Genomic DNA, 18016 nt, shown 5'->3' on the forward strand with positions numbered 1-18016 from the left:
AATGTCAAAAGAAAGTCCAAGAGCAGTTGCTATCTCAGGCATCAGTATTTACAAAAGCAATACCCTACTGCCAACAACTTGGAGAAAAATTCAGGCACATTGGGGTGCCCTCACTCAGAACGACTACTTTAAAAAAATCCAAATCCTTAAATGCCCAGAATTGCCTTCTGATATTTCCAAGTTGTTTTAATGCACATTTTTTCATTCAGATTCAGTTTAACTATAACTTAGAGCCTGATAAGAGGTTCTCCTTTCTTCCCAAGAACAGATTTAATGCTCTTAACAGTCACAGGTAACTCCTACGGCAGTAATAGCTTTCCTAACTTAAATGCATGTCATTGAGCCCAAAACTAATCTGTGTCCTTCTAACCAATATATAAATATTGCAGTTGAAGGCTCTTCAACTAGCCAACACCACAATGAACTGTGTCACAGAAAGTGTAACGGCGGAAAGGAGACATCTCTGGAGCAGGGAATGGAGCACTCGCTGCCTGCTAGGGACTTCAGACAGTCTCGTTATTTTAGCTTATCAGTAAGTTTTGGCAGTCATCTACCGTAAGTCACTGCTGAGTCTGATCTTGGACAAGAATAAATCTGAATGATTAAAGTCAACAGAAACACACAGGTATAAGACTGAGGGGGAAGTGTTAATCTTTCTTAAATGACTGCCAAAATTCCTGGAGCTTCTCATTTTAAGTATAAATAAGAGAGACAAGTCTTAAGTCATGCTTAGAGGATTTGTCACTCCAAATTTACTCTTCTGTAAGTTAACTATGGTTTATACCCTATGCTAAACCAGGAGTACAGGGGAAACTGCACCTTGGTCTCATTTTTCTGTATCAGTAGTTTTACATTACATGTAACAGCTGTAAAAGACAATTAAGTGTTTTCTTTGGTTACAAAAATGCAAAATGCAACCAATAAAAGCAATGGGAATTCAACACAAAAGCTTGGCAAGTTATTAGTCACTCACAAGTAAAACTGAAACCTGTGAAAGAATAACCTTGTAAAGCACATGCTCTAGAAGTAAGCCCTCCTGTTAGGTTCTGTACTATATAATTTTCAAATTCTAGTAGGATAAAATAGCATCAGGGACTTCTCACCCCCTCCCCCCCAAAAAAAACCCACACAACCCCCAAAAACCAAACAAAACAACAAAACGCCACTTATTTCTAATTGGCAACAAAAGGATTATGTATGCACAAAGCTTATGACAAAAAGCCAGCCAGAATGTGAAGAAACTTCAGTTTTGTTCCAGCTTCTTGTTGAAAGTACCAGATTCTGAACATAATGTACAGTATAAGACTGGCATGTAAGCCAGGCCAAACCAGCAGGAGCAAAAAGCCAGATACGTACATGTGACTACAGTAAGTCACAGCACATTCCCCCTGCCACTCACTCCCCCCCGCCCCCCCAAAAAAAGCACTGGTGGCTTTTGCTATAACAGCCCCTAGATTCCTTGTCAATTCCATACGTCTTCCATGCTTGCAGAAAGTGAGTGGCTGTCAGAAGCTTTAGCTTTGTAAATCATCACCACTTAAAACACCATGCCTTTTTGTTCTTCTCAGGACAGGGTACAAATTCCCCTTCTCTGCTCCCTTAACAGGGGCAATTTTTATGGCCAAGAGAAATTTACTCCCATTTGTGACAGAGCTGAGGCTGCTACAGAAGAGCATGCTTTTCTCCCATCCCATCTCAAGCAACTGACTTCTGCAATGTGTTCAGTAGCAAAAAATCTTCAAGCAGTTAATTCAAGCAAGTACTCATCTGTTCATTCCTTCTTGTGAGCATCTAGTTACTACAAGCCAGTTTTCCCCTCAGCATCAATGCAGTTCAGTCCTATGGTTTTACCGTCATGCAACACAACTTTCAAACTTCAGCTGAAGCAGTGTGTTTTATAAATGCAAACTTACAAATTATATAAAGTTCATATATAAAAATATATAAAGGTAAAATATAACTTCTAAACTTGTAATAAACAGTTAACAGTTGAAAGCATGTAAATGGAGTAACCTCTCAACTTAAATAGTTGAAAACAATTACACTGAATTGCTTCTAATGCTCCTAAATGTGTAAGAAATAGGTGAAGTCAGCAACTAATATAAATCCATACTGGTTGTCCCTTCCCCCAGATACAAACAAAAGGTTCCACATGTTTTTTGAAACTTTATTTAATCCGAGAACCACTGCTATGTTACACCTGTCAGGCTGAAGTTTATTCACTGTTCATGTTAAAGTTCTGACGATAAAAATGGATGACACGAGGATCCACGTCCCCCACTGTTGTGTTGCAGTCAGTATTGGTCCAGTAAGACAACCGGTTTGCAGTCATTTCCTGGCAACCCCCCCCCCCCCCCCCCTTTTTTTTGGATACATGAAGCATGACCTAGCATTAGTGACACCCTTTTATCTGCAATTTATTTAAATAGGATAAGATGGAAACTCAGTTGTTTCCTCATTTGTAGGAAAAGTCACATGAATATTCTGTACTTTGACAAATAAACACTTAAACACAGGATTTTGTTTTGCAGTGTTGCAAACATTTCATTTCAGGCAAAACACCACCCCCTCACCACCCCCGCCAACCACCACCATAATAAGTACCAAAGCATTTCTAGTTTTGATTTTCATCAAGATTTCCAAACTGGCAGATTTTATTTTCACACCCTCTTCACAATAGACAAGATGCTTACCATATATTTAGGATTACAAGTTGTCACTAAAAGAAAACTTTACACAACCACTGTACATTTAGGTTGAAAAACTGTCCTTGCATGAAAAATATACCTAGAAATCAAGTGGTAAATAAGAAAAAAAAAAACATTAAGAAAAGATTAATGGTTTTATAATGTGCCATTTTAAATTTATCAAGTCCTCCTCTACTTTTCATTCATACTCTGCTTTTACCTACAGTGTTCGTTAAGGCAAACAGCTAATCCATTTCTGAAGAGGTGCTGTGGAAATTGTGGACAAACAGCAAACATTTGGCATTAAAATAGATAGCACGTATGTAGCCTCTAGTAATACACATTAAGCATTTCTCTTGGACTTCAGGATAATGACAGGGGAGGATGAACATGCTAACAATGTCAAAAAGGCTTAAAATTTAGCGTCCAAGCAATTTCTATTAATGCTTCTGTAGTTTTCAAGCTCTTAGTAGTATAGAATTTATGCAAATGCATTAAAGAATTCTAGCTTGGCAAGTACACCCAAGCAGGTTATTAAACTATATATACAGAAAGTGATAAATACAGAATTTAAAAGAGTCCTTCCGCTTCTCTTTATAGCCTTGAAAATTGACAAAACTTGAGGACAGCTCTACAATATTAAACATTAGGTAACCACAGGAGCTGGGAAACCTAACTACACAAACTGATTAAAATACTCAGATGACTTTGTAGTGTTTAATACAATTCAGTTCGTAGTCAAGGGCACAAGACAACATTTAACAAAAATAGTCACATCAATTGACCTAGAAATCAAATGTAAATAGATATGAATACAATCTCCAAAATCTGTCTTTAAGTGAACATTAACCATTTATTCAAAGTTATACAAGAATTTGAAGGATAAAGTCTTCTGCAACAGGAAACCAACTTACAAGTTTCATGTCTCAGTTGAATTGAAGTGGTGGCGAGCGGGGTGGGGAGGGTGGGGTGGGGGGAGGGAAGGGTGAACAAACAAGTTAGTAGGCCCCATCCAGGCAGCTAGAAAGTAAAAACAGGCTCAACAGCAGCCTCCTCCAGCTTGTTGTCCTCCCTGATTGCCTGCAAGTGTTGCATTAGTAGCAGCATGTTGAGGGCCAATTTTTATGCCATTTGCCTGAAATGAAGTTTAATACACAGTGTAATTATTTCAGAACACTAATACTTGAAAAGCTTTTTTTTTTTCTCCAGAAGATTATATAGCAAGTTCTCCTAATGTATGCAATAGATATGGCAAAGTTTATACGTTTTTTTTAGCAGCATGTCCTTAGTGATTAAATAAAACTTAAAGGAAGATACGTTCCTTCTCATTTAAATTTTATCTCTGTGTTAAACTCTGTAGCTTAAACTGACACAAAAACACTGAGCAAGGGCTGTATTTTAATACTACTTGGCACAAGGCTTTAAAAATACATTGCGTTTGCTAGGAATGTATAACCTCTCCCCTCTCACCAAAATCTCCATTAGTTCAATATAAAACTTTTCCTCTCTAGACAGCATTTCTTTCTGTGTTGAATCAGCTGTAGCGGCTAAGGGCATATGAGTGTTCTGTGTCATCAATAATTTCTATGATCCCGAAAGACATGGCTACTTGCCAAGAACCCACACACAGTGTAGCTCTTTCATTCATCAAAATCACACTTATATCTTAACCCTCACTCCCTCAAGTGGATTTTACCTAAAAATACAGCACTTTGAGAAAAGTAATACAGTAGCTTCAGAAATTAAGCTCTTAAGGAAACTTTGCGTCACAGTAAATCTCAGATTTATAGTGCTTGGCAGTTGTTCTGCAACCGTGGTAGCCTTCGGGTTTCTGGCACTAGCTCAGTATTGACAGCAGCTGATGTGGTTTCTTTTCGCTCTTTGACTCCTCTTTAATAAAAAGCATGCCCTATGGCTCATTGGTTTTGCCCCCTCTGGGCTGATAGCAACTTCTTGAGGAATCAAGGAGCCAGACCTGGCATAAAGCCAAATAAGTAGCACGGACTGTTGGCTCTTGACAGCATATTGCAATCAAAGCTCCACAAGGCACAGTAAAGCAGTCAGCTACGATATGAAACTCGACAGATACAATGAGCATGCTTTTTCAGACACTGATTACTGTCCAATTTATACTGCACTACTGCATGCAATCTCTTTAGGAAAAACGTTAAAGTTTTGAATTTTTCATCACTAAAATGAATTTCAGAAATGTTTCACCAAAACACCATATATATGCACACATTTTCCAGGTCAGTGTCTTTGAAGGGTTACTAACTATTCAAGTCTTATTTAGCGACAAGTTTCTTAATACAAATACTTTGCATATGACTGAAGTTTCCCAGTATTTCCTCTCAAGAGTCATAAAAGCAGTATTTTTAACAGTCTACAGTTCCTTAAGTTAAAATACATTAAACAGAAAGAGGTGAAGCTATTTAATTGAGTTCTGCCAACTCCCTCACTACCCCTTCAACAATTCTGCAAGGACTATAATAGTTAAAAAAAGCAGACTGACAATCCTAGACAGAGAATGCGCCTATTCACAAAACAGAATGTGGCAGTGCAGATTTTCACATGTAGTTTCACTAAGCACCTCAGCAACGATATTTAGGAATATGCAGGATAAAAATTTCTGGGCATCAGAAAGGACTGACCACTTCACATTATCAAATTTAAACTTTGCTGTGTGACTTTTCCTGTGAATGTTAACAAAGGTCTTATATGAACCTAACATTTCTATACAGTCCTAGTATTTCTATTTACTACCACTGAATTTGAATCTGTTTCTTCTATGGCCTCTCTCCTAAGGGCTTCAGGTTTTCAACAGCATAATAATTTCAAAATTCAAGAGACATTATACGCCATTCTAGGCTCTTGCATTACAGCAGTGCTCCCTGCTTCACCTCCCCACTCCCACCCCAAACAAGCAAAAAGACAGCCCTGATAATCTGTAATTTCAGTAATGTGCATAGGCAAAATGGCTAATCTTTTATTCCCTGCAGAATCCAGCCACCTAAACCAGGAACATTTCAAAAGTCTTTTATGTAACTCTCAAAGCAATCCCTCCCCTACACTGGACAGCTCATGGAGTGCATCTGGCATATCAACATGGTCCCCCATTTACATAGTGGAAAATTATCTTTGAAAACAGATGACACCATATGGAGAAATGGATGAAAGTGGATTTTCTTCTCTTTTGGGGATTTTATTATTTTGTGATGCTTCATGGATGGATAGGGTCACTTACTTTAATCCATTTTTATAACAATGGCAGACAATTCTATATCCAAATGGAACAGATAAATATTTTACTGTCCAGCCTTCCAGGGAACGTGAATTTTGTACATTTAAAAAAATCAACCAAACAAAAAGTACTCAGAGTACTGAAAGTTACCTCATTATTAATGTCAAAAACTCCTTCCTGGATTTTCTCGTAGATCTCCTTTGCGGTGTTAATAAATGCCTAAAACAGAGGGGAAAAAAACCACAAACACTATGAATGCAATATCCTTTGGTGTAAGATACACTAACTGGAATCCAAGCTCATGTGCAGTTGTTTCAGTGAGACTTTTCTTCCTGACCTCAGCAGGAATAGGTGAGACAACAGCATTCTATAACCCACCCTGAAGTGGCAATGGATCACACACTGTTTACAAAAACAGTGGTATTTTCATAACATCTGTATTCTGCAATCTGCTGTCCAGTAATTACAGGGTAAAAGTGGTTTTTAAGATATATAAATTACTTTTAAATTATTTATTTCTGACCCTTATGAATAGATTGTGTGGCAGATGGTTTCCCCTACCCTTAATATCTTCGTAATAGGCCACTCTAGATTAGAGTGCTTAGCAACATAAAACCACAGGGTACTTACAATGATGATGTAAGGATACTGTCTGCTGGATGAAACCTTATGCTAACATTTAATATTCACCTACTTTTAAGAATGTATTGTCTTTAATTAATCTTGCACACTATAGGCAATAGACATCTTAATAGCAGAAAAGAGGCTCCAGGTTTCACTATGATTTCTGAAAATCTGTTGTTTTAATTCAGAGAAAAGACTTTGACATTCAGGTCTGAAAAAGTAAGTTATGTAAATGTTTTTCGGTTAAAGTTTATAGTCAGTGATTCCATTCTTCATCTCTCATTTAACTTTATAGGTCAAGTAATGCCTAAAATAATGTACAATTTAAAACGTGATTAACAGCAGCTATCAAACTTATAGTTCTTTTTGTTTTAAAATACTAACACCATGCAATCATACAAGATATGCTGTCTTCTGCACATGCCTATCACAGGCAAATACAGATCTAATTCAAATATAAAAAAGTAAACAGGGTTCATGGAGAGGAACAAATCATACCTTTCCTCATTTCTACACTGGAAGCATTTGACTGCTGAACTTGCCACCAGAGCTTTGTTTCCTAATTAACAGGACTGATATGTTTTCACCTTTAAAGGCCTTACAGCTCCCCAGAGTAATCAATCTACTGCAGCTCAATTACTGCACCAAGCACACACCACAGCCAGTGAAGGAGACTTGAACGACTGCAGCAGGAGCGGAAAGATATGAATATGCATAAACTCTAAGTGGGTGATCGAATCATCACAGAGGGTCATGAGAATTTGCAGCAAAATAATGAGAAGAATTAATCATTGCAGATTCACAAGGCACTTAGGAAGTGAGTTCGTTTTTCAAACACGTGTTAAGAGCTGAGGAGAAAAATTGGCTTTTGACCAAATACGGATTGATTCAAATTCCTCAGAAACTGAAGTTTTCAATGTAAGAAAAAAAATTTCTGATAACACACAAATTATTGTAATGACCTCAGTCATGTGCCTACTGAAAGGTGCAAGTCAAAACCTCTGGAAATTCACACAGCTGGAATCCGTGAGAGTACATGCTTGCTTCTACTTCAGTCGGACATTAAACAGAACTTGAAGTCTTAAAAATTGTGTTATGATAACTTCATGTAAACCAGCACTTAACTACTGGCACTTCCACAAATTCTAGGAGATGTTGGCTAAGTACGCCTAGGCTCTCAGAATTAATTTAACGAGAATTACATTATATCTATAAAAATTACTTTAGACCAGCAAAACTAGAATGCATCTATCCTCACAAAAAAGTAAAATGCCTGGAAAACATAGTGTGATTTAACAACACTCAATCCCTCCCTTCCGCATGTACTGTACAAAGCAAAAAAGCATACTGAGTTCGGCATAGTCCATTTTAATATTAAACACATTGCCTAAGAAACCTTTGATCAGAGAAATCCAAATATTCCATTCATCTCAGTTTAATCATTTCAGATGTCTTGAAAAGATATCATCTGACCACCACGTTCCCATCAATGATTCTGGTGCACCACATACTAGTGTTAAAAACAGCACCTACTGTTATTCTGCATGGCAAAATGCCAGGCTGGCACTGGGTCAGATATAAATAATTCCTATTTGAAAACAGTGGTTTGACAAGAATATAGCACATAATAGCAACTCTACCTCACGTTTTCTGCAGTTGGTATGGATTCTGAGAAAATACCGATAGCTATGAAACAACTTGCATCCTTTGAGACTTCCATTTGTTTCTTGCATCCATGTATTTTAAGTTAGCTTACGCTCCAAAGTGTAAGCAGACTCAAAATGACCACCTGAGAACTTTACTGAAAACGGCAGTCTACCTGCTTTAAGAATATCATATCAGACTTTGGCATTGCATGCTAGTGCCCCAATTAGCAAGGACAAGAAGATGAACCCTGTATAATTGATGACTTCTAAAAAATCTCTTTCAATACTGCATGTTCTAAGTCTTATCTGGAACATGCAGCGTACTATAAACTCTCAATTATTTATGAGCAGTTTATCCTATTTGCAGATTAACTGAGCCACGCATGCAGAAAGACAGAGCATTTCCCCCTCACATCTAGTTTGGATTTATTAGACCATGTGCAGGGGCTGCAAGAACACAGCTGTAGCACTTCACACGCCAACTCGGATCCAGGTGCAATTTAGCCACTTCCACAGAACACAAGACCTCAACCAGTAAGCCCACACGGACTCAGCTGGCTGTCTACCAAGCCTACTGCAGTTGCACTGTACATTCCCATAATGCTGCTGTTACTAAAATACAACACAAAGCTACTCTGGCACTTACACTCTAAATGAGCTCAGGCTCTGGTTTGTTTTCACTATGCCAGGAGACGCAGTACCAGATTCAATCCGGATTTATACCCAGTCACCTGAAGGATGGCGAGGCCCTGGTACACAGTACCTCCATTACACAAAAAAAGATGACAGAGACTTTTGCAAAACCAGTATGTTAAGACTTCCAAATATAAAAATTCTAGACTACATTTCAGAAAAACTAAAGAAAACAACGTAACTTCAGGAAAACGTCTACATTTAATGTTTAACTCTTGGTTTTAAAAGTGTCAGTAATTTGTGATTTAGAAAGATTATGCATAAGACTACTGAATACATCTGTACCACAGCATTAAAAAAAAGTTGCATACAAGTTATTCAGTTATTTGTTTCAATATAACATGTTTTTCAGTTCTGTTCACATTATAACTAGGTTCTCAAATATTTAATAGCCTGCCAAAGAAAATTACATTACTGTACAAGTAGGAAAGTGAGTCTTGTAAAATGCGATCTGCTTGTTGTGTCACATCAGCACCTGCTGCAAAGCTAACAAAGGAGCTTTTTGAGTCACAATATATCAGTATAATATCACTTTAGATGATCTGTATAAGAAGTTTCCTAGATCATATTGCTACATAGGAAGCAAAAGTCAAGTCTCATAATGCTCACCTCAAAAAAACCCAAACCTCCAAACAACCCAAAACACAAAAAGCCAAGTACCAAACAGTACATACTGCACTTAAAAACAAATTAATCCTAAATACACTGACTGTAGAATTAAATCAACTTCAACATCCTAAACAAGGTTTACTACTCTTGAGACAAAACCAAGAAGAATGAATTCTGTAAATGGTAAAAACAATGCAAGAAGTAAGGGAGTATGTTCCTGATACTTCTGTCTTATGGAGGTTGTATTCAGGAATAATAATAAACTAAGGGCACCACGTTGCACGTTGTAGAACAGCTACATTTAGTTTTCACTTGGCAGATGTCAAGAACATCACTGCTCCTTCTCAGAGAAAGAATGCCCTGACAATTATTTAAGGACTTAGCTACAAGCCAAACATAACACGAAAAAAGTTGTAAATGAATCACTGACACTTTTCAAAACTATTTTTTTTATTATTATTTTAAAAGCTCATCTTTCCTTAAAATCAGAACAGACCAGGTTCTGCACCGCCAGCTCGTGTAACATGCTGCCCTCTGGTGGCGATGTTAAAGTTAAATTTAGTGCTTTGAAACAGAAACTATGCAGTCATTATTTCTGGATGCTTTCTTACAACTAAATAAGGAATGTTTAAAGGTTAAATCTCTCACAGATTCTAAAGCATCACCCTCACCTCTGTGATCAGACAACACCTAGAATTTCTTCCTCCTTCCCAACTTCCTACCTTATCTTTTAGCAGCAAGATACGATATAGTTACATTACTCTAAAGAATGCATTTGGAAACAGTAACGATACAGACCGCAAATGGATTTATCCCTAGAGCATTCACCATCCCAGTGTGTAAGTGGTGCTCGATGGCCACTTAATAGAGTGAGATCCCAAAGCTCTAAGCAGCTGTTTCATGCACAGTAAGACAATACTTTTTACAGCTAAACTATCCTTCAGAAAGCAGCCTAGGACACTAAAGAGGCTACAAAGGGGTTAATTATCAAGCAGTAGGAAGGTGCTACATAATGAACCTATGCCACAAAAAGCACCCCAACACATTTGTAGCCTTATTTTTGAATTAAAGGTGCAAAGGCACAAAACAGAACTTGACAGCAATTTCTATGTATATGCCTGCTGGAGTGCAATCTTTCTGACAAGCTTATTGGGAAGATGCACATTACTAGAGCTTGAAGTGTCTCGAAGAGTCCTGCAGCTGCTGTTGAACAGTTAGAAATGACAGAGAACCTGAGGGAAAAAAGTAAACCCCTCAAATTAAGAATCCATCTCTCCACCAAAATCTACAGCTCAGGTAGGCAGCTATAATCATACTTCTCATGCTCTTCTATAAAGCCTGAAACCCTTCAATGACTGAGACTTTTTGTTCTGATCGTATGAGATGTCCAAGAAGCCCCAAGAATAATGGCAGAGCCCGTATTCCTTACTGCACAGCTGGGGAACAGTCCAAGGGTTGGCCACAAGGAGGTGAAAGCTGTGAATCTTCACCGGAGCCAGGTGTCCTGCCCCTTCTCTCTCCCACAGCTGAAATGACATGAGCTTCACTGCTCTATTTTTTCATGGGACAAACTGGCTAAAGCGCCAGCTTCACACAGCTGAAAGGTCACAGAACTTTGTTTTCAAGGAACTTGAAGGAATACTGGTTTTGATACAAAAGAAACCTAACTATTGGGTTTGGTTGTTTGTTTGTTTTTTTTTTTTTAAGACTCCCATGAACTAGAAATTCTGCTCTTTTGCAAGTTCTAGTCAGATTACACCTTGTGTGTCACTTTACCTTACTACGAAAGCTATTAACATCCTAGGATTTTCAAGTCTTATTAACTAAATCCCTGCTAACTATATTACTAGGTCAAACAACTGTTTGTTTACCAGCAATTAGCTGTGTTTAGGGAGGGCATGGAGGGGAAATAAAATACACTTCTAAAAATCAGTTCAAATTTAGAAGCTGCTAAGAATCTCATCTTTCCATGAGTTTTAGATTTTTACCCTTCAGAATATTACAAAGGCCATCTTCCTTCCCCTTATCTGTGACCTGGTGGTACTACTGTTGAAGCTATAGGGCTTTTGAATATTCATTATCCATTTCAGCAAAAGTATGAAAGAAGCTGTCTGAAGAGAAAATTAAGTTACAGCTGAGACAAAACCACTGAGTAACCATCCAGCTACACGCAGCAGAAGTGCTCTATTGCTTAGTCAAAACCGTTAGTCTATTCAGATTTTATCCTAAGTAATGAATTCATTATTGCGTTCTCTTTATGTGCAGACAACTTGGAATAACGCAGAAATACTCTTAAGATGAAAGCTTGGCATAGGGCTATATAATCCCCTCCATATGGGAAACAACTTAGGAAAACCAACTCCCACACCAGGAGTCAGCGATACACTAATACAACTCAAATGAGAACAGCTTCTGAACAGTGATGGCGTCTAGCACTAGTTTGACCAGTATCCAGAAAGCTCTTTTGCTTAAGGTTGATCACATTAATAATTATTAAAAGCGGCAGCCTGGAAAGCAAGAAGAATGCACAGTTACTGCAGTTTCCCAAATACAGCTAGGTATCTTTACTTCTTGAAAATCAGTAGTACATGTAAATGAGTTCAAGCAAATTATATTCCAGGGACACAAAGGTAAGTTCCATGTGTTGTGAAAGACCTCATCATCAGCCTGAGCTCATGCAAGTGATTCTACTCTGCCTCTACAAGTGTTAAGACACTGCCGAAGCAGATAGCACTCAGCAAGCTCTGAGCTACACAGTTCAGGTAAGAGTACAATTAGCAGTCACATACTGCTGCTGAGCTAGCAATGAAAAAACAAATGTGATAAAATAGTTAACTTCTTGCAAATGAGAGAAAAAATTGTTAAGTATTACGTGTCATTTTAATGCAAGGTTGGAAAATAACTGATGTTACAATTAAAACAAGTGCAAACATGTCTGGGGTTTGGACCTCAGACTTAGGCATATGCAAGTGAAAAGCGTACAGATAGGCATCACAGTGTTTTCTTACAGTAAAAAAAACGCAACACTGAATTCTGCCAACAGTACTTCAGAGGGCAAATCCCTCATCCACAATTCAAGAAAACACAACAGATAAAACCACCAAGATTCTAAAAGTTAACACTAGATTCCTTTCACCATGAATGAAAACCAAGTTCAATGTTTCAGGTCGAATTTAACTATACATTCTCCTGGGAGAAAGCCAACAGCCATGCTCAGAGTATACATCACTGAACACCTCCAAAACATGGGCAAGTTTGGTTTTTTTTGTTTGTTTGTTTTTTAAATAGAATTGTAAAGAAATGCAGTAGTGGTACAGCTTAGAAATCACTGAGGGAAAAGAAAACCACAAAAATTCAGTTATGTTTTCATAGCTGGTGACAGCTTTAGAAAGAAGCTAAAAGGAAATCAACAACCACCCCCCGCCCCATTTAAATAAGTACGATACCACTGATGAGAATAGTATAACTAGCCTTGCACTGCATTCAAGTTATAACCCTGTGCGTAAACTTCCCCCCCAGTAACCCTTTTATCCTCCCAACGATTCAGAAACTTCTCACCCAATCTCATTCCATATCAAACAATGATTTAACTCTGTGGCCACGCTGAATTCTTAGGAGCCTCCACAAACTACAAAGGAAGAGCCTATGTCTACTTCCCACTCACAACTATCAACTACCTGTTGTACAAACATCCCCTAACAGCCTCTGCAACAAGATAAACAGCAAACAGGATATTCTCCACTGCTAAACATTTCTATCCAAGATGTGGGTTATGAGACATAATCCTGAAAACACAATGAACATTTTAAAACCTTCTTTTAAGACCCAAGCACTGAACAGGTCAGTGTACTGCTACAGTGACAGATTGACTACACACAGCACTACACAGCGGTGGAAAAATCAGGCTTACACAAGGGAAACAGTTTAAGTAACATTAATGACAGAAGCCGATCTGTTCATATAAAGGAAAACTGCTAAAAACTCCACCATTAGCTTGCAAACATCTACAGCAAGACATTTATGATGCAAGATCAGGTAAAGTTGGGTCAGAAACAATGTCAAACTGATCAAAACAAAGTCTAGAGGCTTCTCTTGTCACTCCTGACACAGAGAAACACTTATTTTCAACTAGAGATGGAAAAATCCATTAGGAAAATTCTCCCCTCTGTCCATTTAGCTGTTTCTGTTACAACACAGGAGCCACACACCCATGTGCTGCTGTGTTTCAGTATTACATCTGCATGAGATGCAAGCAGTCTGTACACCGAATGGCTATGACTAGGACTGTAACACCTCCACAGCTATCTGCTTGTGCTTCACAATGCAGACCTGTCTGTTAATTTAGGTGGCACCACCAGCCTGTACTGCCACACTGCCCCTTCGGAATTCCCCAGTGACAAGAACTTGGTATTCAGTGTATAAAAGTGACACAGTTACTAGTCCTGTTGCTGCAGGACCAGGTATTAGTCTGGACATAGACTAGAGACAATATTAAGTTAAGAAATGCATGCCAGATCTTGAACCAGATGCTGTAGAAATGCTCACGTAGTAAGCAGCCTAAGCTTCCCAAACTTGACAGTATACAAGGACAAGCTTGATAGTATGCAAGGCAATGGCCCTACCAAAGCAGCTGTTCAGAAAATGTGGAATGTAGTGACAACAATACAGTAATCACATAGCTTACAGCATCTCAAGAATAAAATGAGTGAAAAGCACTTGCTATAGACTTCCTTTACACATGTAGGATGCGAGCTGTACAGTGGTGAGACTTACTGATGTCAACCAAAACATATGTAAGAATTAATCTATCTTCTATAAATTAAAAAGACTTGAAAATGCATTGTGAGCAGTTCAGAAAAAAAAAAAAGGACTGCTGTAACCTTGCTTTTTTACAAAGCAGAGTCAATTAGTTCAAAACACTTCCGAATGTTTAATTTTTTTCCGTGAAGAATTACCTCAGAAGATTTTTAGAACTGCCTGGGAAGCTTCCCTTACTCGTCTGGAAATTACTGATACAAGCAGCCAGACTAAGAGGTAAAGATGATGAGTTTACCCCATTTTCTACTCTAAAAATATTCATTAAAGCATTTTTGTTAAAATAAAAAAAATTCTGGCTACTAGTATTTCAAGCAGCCATGTATGTTCCTGAGGTATAGGCTACAGAGGACTACAGGATACAAGCTATTTGAGGAATGGCTTCTGTGAACAATCCAAGGTGATATTTCTAAACCCTTAACAATCTTGATTCTTTTGTCATGAATACTTGTGACTCAGATTCAGAAAAGTTTGAAAACTAGCTCTGTAATGAGAAAAAAGCCATTTAAACCACAAAACATGTTTGGCCAGGAAAAACAGTTACTCTTCCTAATTCTACTTTGGACAGGTACCTCAAAAGTTGGATCCATTTCTCTTAAAAGGGTGGAAGAATAGTTTAAGCCCTATTACTAGATACTGTGTAGCTTCTTTATTGTCACTTTTCCTGGCAATCACACTTACATTACCTCCTTCAGTACCCACAAATACACTTCCATTGCTCCTTTGTGTTGTATAGCAACCACTAAGCAACACTACACGGGCACAAATGAAGCAGGCCAAGGCTTTATTAATCAACTACATGATCTCAGTATGGTAAAATCCCTCTTTTCGGAAGGGAAAGAGGAAACAAGGCAGCAGTTGTTATCTGGGAATGTTCTAGCCTGTTACATCTATGCATTTCCATACGTACAAATGTGTGTGCCTTACAGTAATAGCGTCTTTCTCCAAAACACCCTTTTTGAGGAATATTTCCTATTGATGTGTAACAAGGGCAGCAGGTTGATAACTGAATTACAAATTAATTTTAAACCTTCTTTTTATCATTCTATAAGACTTTGTTAAATTCAGAGAGAGAAAAACAGAGGCCCAATAGGTGCATGTAATTCTGAAGTATTTCTGAAGCTGTATTCGTGTGAACTTGCTTGCTTAAGTTGTTGCTGTTAGCTCATCAGAATCAACATCTATCATTTTGCACTGGAGGTATATCCTTCTCAAGTAAAATCATCTGCTCTTTCAACACTGCTGATGATGCTGTATCTTTAAACATTGACTTTAAAGATTTTTACATGTATCCTAGCACTGTAATGGTTAACTACATAACCCATGCCATGATACATTACAATCATCAATGATTTATCAGCATGGATTAAAAATGCTGCTGAGTAGTTAGAGGGACATTTCTGCCCCCTAGACCCCATAGCTTTTTTCCCCCCCTCTTCCCCCAATAACTTACATAGAATTAATAGAAAGCCCCTTTAACCTCAGTAGTTCTATCTAAAAATTCTAGTACTTTTCCAAACATTGAACATTCTGAGATTCAAATTAAATGCATAAAAAATATTTAGATAATTTATCTGAAACCTAAGTAAGCAGAAGAAGGTGTCTGCTTCACCACTCAACACAAATGCATTAGAAACAATTTGATGTAATTCAGATGCAATTTCAGAGACTTGCAACATCTAGCTTTTTAGATCCAGTGTATTTCTGTCAATGCGAAGAATCAACAGTATAACTTCCTTAGCTCCTAGTTTCCCAAAGAATCCAGCAGAATTATTCTCCATTGCCACCATGGAAGATAACATCTGTAGACAGGGCCACAGATTTCTTCTGCTTGAAATTTAGTCTAATTTTAGCTGAACTTTCTCAAATGTTATTCTTACTGTTTAGTTTCTACACCCCCATGGAGTCACAAAACTTTTTCTTTCCAGTCTTCCTGAAGTCAGCTACTGAAGGCTTGCATGCTTCTTGTTCTTGCCTCAAATGTTGCCCATTCCATTTCCTTCCTTGTTGCCTTCTATTTTCTTGTAACTCAACAGTCCAGAATCAGCATTAAAATGAAATGGTTTCTTTTATCCACAAAGTTGTATCTTTCAGCTACCGTGCCTACTACTTCTCCTCACTTATTTTTACTGGCTCAAAGGTTAAGATTTTGCTCCTTCAGCTGTAACTGTCTAGCTCATGCCACCTCTTTTAGTGTTCACTAAGAATATAATTTAGGGAATGCAGTTGATTATCACTAAAAAAGACTACATCCTAAAGCTTTTCCATCAGAATTAGGATATTAGTACACGCACACAATTGCTCACTTGTATCCTCAGAAGAAGAGGATTCTATTTCAACTTTTTTTACACAGAATTTTATGCTCATTTTCCTCCTGATAATCAGAGATGCATCAGGTACTGGAAAACTCATTCCCTAGCATGTATTTTTTGACACAAGTGCTAATGTTAGAATCAGGTAGTAACAAACCAGAATGAAGTCAGTGAAAGCTGGTTGTTACTATAACTTTTTAAAAAATACTAAATACTTCAAAACTTTAAGGGGCTTACCACTGAAAGAATACCTCATTGGTTGTCCACCACCTCACATGTAGGAAAGTTTTGGAAAAGAGTAAGAGAAGATTATGTAGTATGAGAAGCTGAACTATGTCATGCTATTATAAGAAAGGTAAGTGGGGAGGCATGAACTGAGTACGGGCTTGAAAAACACATGAAGCTATCTTGCTGCTTTACATAGCCCTAACATCTCCGCTGCAGCTCTTTGTCCACTACTTTGCTGTGTCTAGCTGGGATGGAGTTCGTTTTCTTTACAGAAGCCTGTATGGTGCTGTGCTATGGATTTGTGACTACAACAATGTTGATAACACACCCATGTTTTAGCTGCTGCTGAGCAGTGCTTACACAGTGTCAAGGTCTTCTGGTTCTTACTCTGGCCCCTGCAGTGATTAGGTTTAGGGCAGGCAAAATCTGGAGCAGGGGGATAGGGGGGCAGCACAGGATGTGACACAGCCAGGACAGCTGACCAGAAATGGCCTAAGGGATACTTCATCCTATATTACATCATGCTCAATGATAAAACCCAAAGGGTAGTTTTTCCAAAGAGAGAGCACAAAGAGCATTCCCAGTATCTCAGCTTCAGGCTTAAGAGACCTTAACAAGGTGTTCGTTCCCATGTCCCTGAAGTAGCTATCTGACATTGTATTTCTGAACTTGAGCAATGTTTATTTGCTACCATCATGCTACCCTAAAACATATTTAAAACCTTGATTCACTACAGTGTTATCTCCATGATAGAACAGAAATAAACAGCTCTTTTTGACTTGAAATAGTGCATCAGAAACAGCAGTGATAACCCAGTCAAAACTCACTATTGGTATTTAAACTCTGAGCTCTCTGTGCTCAGAGACTGGCGGAGAATCAACCTGTTTGTGGGAAGTTGTAAGTGACTGCCTTTCTGTAACTCTTCTCGCCATCTCTTTCCTTCATTTATTAAACCCTGTATCTCGACCCCTGAGTTTTGACTCGCTTTGGCTCTTCTGGTTCTTTCCCCCATCCCACTGGCCAGGGGAAGTGAGTGAGCAACTGGATGGTCAATTAGTTGCTGGCTAAGGCCAACCCACCACAATCACCCTTTGAGAGGCATGCAGTAAGTCAAGGTGAGATATGTAGGAACTCACATATGTCCAGAAATATGAACTATAA

The 18016-nt window shown here is 38.2% G+C and overlaps 1 protein-coding gene across 1 annotated transcript in view; it reads right to left on the minus strand.

Annotated features, from left to right (window-relative positions):
- Positions 1–2153: 2153 nt before the first annotated feature.
- The window catches only part of RAB2A (RAB2A, member RAS oncogene family), a 44156-nt gene continuing 28293 nt past the window's right edge, over positions 2154–18016 (minus strand). The window contains exons 8-9 of the mRNA XM_037379397.1: positions 6079–6147; positions 2154–3822 (exon numbers count right to left, since the gene is read on the minus strand). Coding sequence (XP_037235294.1) covers positions 3727–3822; positions 6079–6147 — 165 coding nt within the window. The 3' untranslated portion in view covers positions 2154–3726. The remainder of the gene's footprint in view (positions 3823–6078; positions 6148–18016) is intronic.

This window comes from Falco rusticolus, chromosome 3 (genome assembly GCF_015220075.1).
Source record: "Falco rusticolus isolate bFalRus1 chromosome 3, bFalRus1.pri, whole genome shotgun sequence".
In the NCBI taxonomy this organism is placed as follows: domain Eukaryota; kingdom Metazoa; phylum Chordata; class Aves; order Falconiformes; family Falconidae; genus Falco; species Falco rusticolus.